We start from the raw sequence: 5,405 nt of genomic DNA, 5'->3' as shown, positions 1-5,405 counted from the left end.
AAATGAAAATGGAGTGTCCTTTTGAGTATTAGCCAGCTACTCTCGAGCCTAAGGGAGTCACAAATTAAGCCTCTACTGCAACGTATACATATTACTTGCTATCAGGTGGCGGGACATAACCCCAAGTCATGTGTTTGTTCTCTGTTCCAAATTCATTTTCATGTTTCCGCCGCACTTGGACAAACGGAGCATCTCCAACCGCTCGACATAAAAGCGAGTACGGCTGTGCGAAAAACAGTGACCAATAAGCACTTATAGCGCACACCTACGCTACTCAGATCTCCCTCGCTCAATTTTGTATAGTTTTACAGTAACATTCGTGATGACGATGCTTTTTTGGCGTTGCGAATTGGGCCGCTCCAGATCCTCCCATGCACGACGGGATATTCGCAACTGTAATTTCCTCACAACTCCATGCGTTGAATTTTGCTAAAGTGCCCCAGGAAGCTTTGGCTCCGCTATCATTCAATGCCCGGGAAACACCGAATTGCGCGGGTGAAGCGATGCTTGGACGGGATTTACGCTTGCACATCCTTGATTGGACAAAATATGCCAACCGTGTCGTTGCTCGCAGCTTTCGTCCCAATTGCATACTTGACAGTCAGGAGCTGTTAGACATCTCTGCTACCAACGGCTGAGCAAGATGTCATCCAGCCAACTACAACGCCTACCATATTGGCGTTTCATACACCAATGAAATTTTGTAGTTAGGGCGAGAGAAGCCTTTTGACTAGTTCTAGTAATTCGACAGGTAATCCGCACAATGCCAAAGTCACATATTACCACTTCATGTGGGTTGTTAATAGTATATCCTATGACTAAAATATACACACGAAGATTGAAAAGGTCAGAAACCAGACTTCAGGTTGTCGTACTTAGAGGCAGGGTAGCTCAGCTGGTTCTCGCTCTTGTCTAGAGCTCCGGTACCTCCAAGGGTATTTACCACCTACAAAGCTCGAAGTTAGTATGATCAAATGTGGAATATGAATGAAACATACCATGGTGATCAAACTGTCATCACCTTGCTTGTCACCACTGAGCTCCCACCACATACCACCACCAAGACCCTTGGACTTGATGTATTCACCCTTCTTACGCGCAACCTCAGGGGTATCATAACTGATGAACAAACGTGAGCCCGAATTGTAGCAGTAGCTAGCAGCTTCCTGGTCCAGATTTGTGACCGCACAGCCGGGCTGAGGCAAAGCCTTGTAGTCCCACACACCATTTGCCTAGCTACCATCACCGTTGTAAGACTGGCCAGGACCGTTGGTGTCGGTGAAAGCTCGGCCGTACAGAGGCATACCTAGGACAATTTTGGAAGAGGCCACTCCTTGCGAGGTGTAATAGTTGATCGCTTGGTCGGTGTTCAATGGAGTGCTGGCTATGTTGCTGTTGGATGCGTGGAGGTTGGCATCATGGCCGGCAACGTTGTCCCAGCTTCCGGTATAATCGTAGGCCATCAAGTTCCAAAAGTCAAGGTACTGATTCATCTGGGCAAGATGCTCTCTCTGGTAGTTGGCAGGGCCTAGAATTTGGGTTGGCATAACTATAGGTTTTGAAAGAAACGACACGTACCAGCAGGGGATGCAGTGGTGAGCAAGAAATGATAGCCATCTGCGTTGGCAGAGCTGTACAAATCCAAGGCCTGAAAAATAATAGTCTTAGCAGAGTCATCAATAAAATTGATCATCTAAGACATGGAATTCAGTTCGGTGGTTGGTGAGTATCTTAAGAAGTGTTGCGTACTGTAGGGGCCCATTCTCATCAATCGGGATCGCGTAACAGAGGCTTGCGGAACTGTATGTACTTCCGATTTTACATACTGTATGTACCTCTTATGGGTCCATATACATATGGATGCAAGCAATTAACCTAGCAAGTACTAGCGTCAACCCCGAGATGTTGGAATGCTCCACATTTCTCAGCTGAAGATGCTGATCAATAGCGGTAAGTTCAGCTCAATACGTCTTCATCCGCTGTCCAGGGCATTGATGGGGTGCTGATCATAGTATTGTCATCCAATTACAATTCTCAAATATGACACCCCATCGATCATGGCAATCGGGAGAACAGGAGGGGACCCCAAGTGCCTTTTGGCAACTGTTCTTAGAGAAGAAGCTAGAAAAGGTTCTACGACGGGAGATTGCCCGGCACCGTCGGGTGAGAGTCGATGACACTGCCATTGTCCTTCCAGTGAATGATCATACTCAGCGCAACCACCATCGAGAAGTAGCTTCTCATGTGGTCAATACAGTTCTCTCGAGGAAATGAACTCACATTGAGGATTTGCATTCAATTACATAGACGATCGTCACACTCTCCCCACCGCCGATCGGAAAGAGAACTGGCGTTTATTAACGCCAGCTGAAAACAATCGATAGTCCAGCTGAAAGCATTTTCGTCCCACTGAAAATTCATGAATATGGCGTAGGTAGCGATGCGTCATACCTAGCACCAACTTAAACAGAATATAAATAGTAAGCCCTCACTCCCCCTTTTCAGCTTGCTTAAATATTCCTCTTCCTCTATCATCAACCTTTCAGATCGTATAGTGCACTTCGCCTAACCTTAACTTATTTTTCGTCAACATAGGCTCATATATTCCTCAAAATGAGCGAAAATTGGCAACTGGATGACAAGGACTATGAGAAGCTTGGGGTGGAACTTGGACCCATTGGCTGGGGAGTTTACTACCTTTGTACGTGGACAATTAACCATAGAATATAGGACAAAGCTGACTTTGCTTAGGGAATGCAGTCGCGCCCACTGGCAAGGGGAGTGGCGATCCGCTCTCGGGCTGGTGTCTAGCTTGCAACAAAGACGATGATCTTGTTTTTCTGAAAACCGAAGGATATTACTCGAATTATCTGCTGGACAATCCCGCCGGCGGTTCCGGTCGATCAGACGACAACGCTTATTATTTTATGCCGGCTGGAATCGATGTCAAATCGCGCGAATCGGATTCTAGATTCATGGTGCTAAAACAGCTTTTCAGCTGGAGAAAATGTCCCAAGGATCTGATGGTTAAATACGCCAACTGGTGGGGTGGCCATGAAGTTACTGGGAAGGAGAAGGAATATTACATTGCGCTTATTAAAGTAGCGTGGGAGGCAAAGGCAAAGAAAGACAAGGCCAAAGAGGAACAGGAAGAGAAGGCCCGAGCGGAAGAGGAAAAGAAACGCAATGAGGAGTATGCTTATCACAAGAAATTTATGGAGGAACATCCAGATGCACATTTATCGATTGCTAGGAGACATTGGGAAAGTGGTGAGGGTTGGGAAAGTGGTGAGGATTAGGAAAGTTGACGTGGGGCACTCAGGTTGCAGCTATGAAGCTTACAGGTAATAAACAATTACCTCGCTAATATGATAATCCGGTAATTTACGGTACATCCCAAAAACAAAATGAAGCTGATATAGTCTTTCCGAACATAGTTTAGTGTGTCTTGGCATTTAGGGTTTGGGGAACAATGAAAGAGTGTGGGGGGTGACACCGATTTCCGGAAATACTGTACCTAGAGTAAGAGACAAGTAGATTCTAGAAGCTCATCTTGTCCCCCAGACGAGAGCTTTTCACCCCCTTCAACGTGATTTCGTGGCTTTACTGTAATGAGCCTTGCAGTGTTAGTCTGCAGATTTTGTATGTGGTAAAGAAAGTACTACACCACTTACAATCAAAAGGATAGAAAGGAACGGATAGCGGTATTGACACAGCGGTCGGTTACTTCACTCGGAATGGTATCCTCGTAAGGAGTGTTGCAGTTGATATCCGTGCTCAAGGTAATATTGTTGCCGCTGTCGGTAGAGACCATTACCGATTCCGTGCCGGCTTCTAGAGTCTGGCACCCAGCTTTGAAGCCTCCAACCTCTTTTCCTGGCCCTGAACAATCGCTTGCGGTGTAGTAGGTAACTGACCACAGAGCAGAAGCTGATGTGGCTATTCCAAGGATGTGAGGTAAGTTAAGGCGCATACTATCAGCGTTTGGATATAATGTGGACGTGGTATAGATGGAGAGCAAGCTGGGGGCCAGAATACTGCCTGTAGGGAGCCCTTTTTATATCTCCCTCCAGGTCAGAAGTGCACCTTTGCAGACAATATAGTCGGTCTGCAGTGCTGGTCTGACTGGTTCAGATGAGACATCGCTGAGCTCTCTTTCCTAAACTACAACTTCCTCAATTTACCACTCGCAATACCCTGTTTCTTTGGTAGCCTGTTCATCCTCTTTAGTACGTTCAACTTAAGAAATCTACGTAAACGATTGGGCTTTTCTGACCTCCCTGATCGTCTGTCCAAGGGGGTTTCGCTTAATCCATCAAAAGCATGTTCTTCGCTGCGGAGAAAACGGAACTCATCTCTCACCCGGAAACAGCGCGAAGAAGACCAGGGCCTGGTCATCATGAACGGGAAAACGGTCGAACCGTCTAGCACCGCGAAACTTCTAGGCGTGATATTCGATCAGGAGTTGCGCTGTAAAAAATACGTGCAGTAAATTCCTATTCTTTGGTATTGGTTTTTCCCCCTCTTGTTGCTCGGTCAATGCAGCTATAATGAGCCCCAGGCCCATCCGCTTTCCGCTCTCCTCCTCAGACGGCCAGCGGATATCCCCAACAGTGGGCGGAAGCTGATTTTCCCTCTTTGTTGGTCGCATCTAATGTCATGTTTATTAGCACTTTGTTGCTCCTACTCTTACTCCGAAATTTGACTCTTTGTTCCACCATTTTCTCCGACAAATGGGAGGCACATAGACTCTTCAACCACACCTGGAATGTTATTGTGACCAGTCAAATTATTGCACGCACCAGAAGATGGATGCCTGTGCTTTGGCATGTTTCTGGATACGGGCAACAATAAAACCCATTATCTGCGAATCCCCTGATGATAGCAATTTCATGTGAGAGTCTGCCCAAGGCCAGCTTATAAATGACATGTCCTTCACCATTAACGACTTGAGGGAAGCGTGCAGCAAATATTTCCAGTTGGTAATCCTTGAGAGTTTGAACCCTACAGCCACCCTCGATGCGCACGAGTTGCGATTTTCCATCCGGCCACAAGTTTCTTACCCGAGAACTTTCCAACGTCAGGTCGACCATGTGGAGACAGTTGCAACGACGCACATTCCAGTTAAACGTAACAGACGCTGCCCACCACTCTGGAAATCACAAACTACAGTATGATCCCCGTGAGGTCCGGGCCCGGAAGGTGTTGCGGTGGGTGACTTTGACGGAGATGGCCATCTCGATATTGTGGTTGCGAATGGGGTCGACGATACGGTGAGCGTCTTGCTCGGAACTGGATCAGGGAATTTCCAGGCGCAGGCCACGTTCCCTGTGGGGTCATTTGCGCACGGCGTTGCACTGGGCGACTTCGACGAAGACGGCCACCTCGATATTGTGGCTTCAAAT

The 5,405-nt window shown here is 47.1% G+C and overlaps 3 protein-coding genes across 3 annotated transcripts; 2 read left to right on the top strand and 1 right to left on the bottom strand.

The window, feature by feature from the left end:
* Positions 1-847: 847 nt before the first annotated feature.
* Positions 848-2,226, bottom strand: PENARI_c185G00958 (uncharacterized protein; the record flags this gene model as incomplete). The annotated part of the gene is made up of 5 exons (XM_022638103.1): positions 848-946; positions 999-1,162; positions 1,241-1,528; positions 1,579-1,648; positions 2,158-2,226. 5 exons carry the CDS (start codon positions 2,224-2,226, stop codon positions 848-850), a joined length of 690 nt encoding a protein of 229 aa, XP_022482040.1.
* A 387-nt stretch (positions 2,227-2,613) lies between these two features.
* On the top strand, positions 2,614-3,299 carry PENARI_c185G10235 (uncharacterized protein; the record flags this gene model as incomplete). The annotated part of the gene is made up of 2 exons (XM_022638105.1): positions 2,614-2,701; positions 2,752-3,299. The coding sequence occupies 2 exons, from the start codon at positions 2,614-2,616 to the stop codon at positions 3,297-3,299; spliced, it is 636 nt and encodes a 211-aa protein (XP_022482041.1).
* A 1,629-nt stretch (positions 3,300-4,928) lies between these two features.
* On the top strand, positions 4,929-5,393 carry PENARI_c185G04639 (FG-GAP repeat domain-containing protein; the record flags this gene model as incomplete). The annotated part of the gene is made up of 2 exons (XM_022638104.1): positions 4,929-5,130; positions 5,188-5,393. Coding segments are annotated over 2 exons (408 nt in total), but the record flags the coding sequence as incomplete, so codon positions are not given.
* Between the last annotated feature and the right edge of the window lie 12 nt (positions 5,394-5,405).

Source organism: Penicillium arizonense (genome assembly GCF_001773325.1).
Source record: "Penicillium arizonense strain CBS 141311 chromosome Unknown PENARI_contig185, whole genome shotgun sequence".
Taxonomy (NCBI): Eukaryota; Fungi; Ascomycota; class Eurotiomycetes; order Eurotiales; family Aspergillaceae; genus Penicillium; species Penicillium arizonense.
Note: the sequence above shows the minus strand (reverse complement) of the source record. Positions and strands in the feature narration are given on the sequence as shown.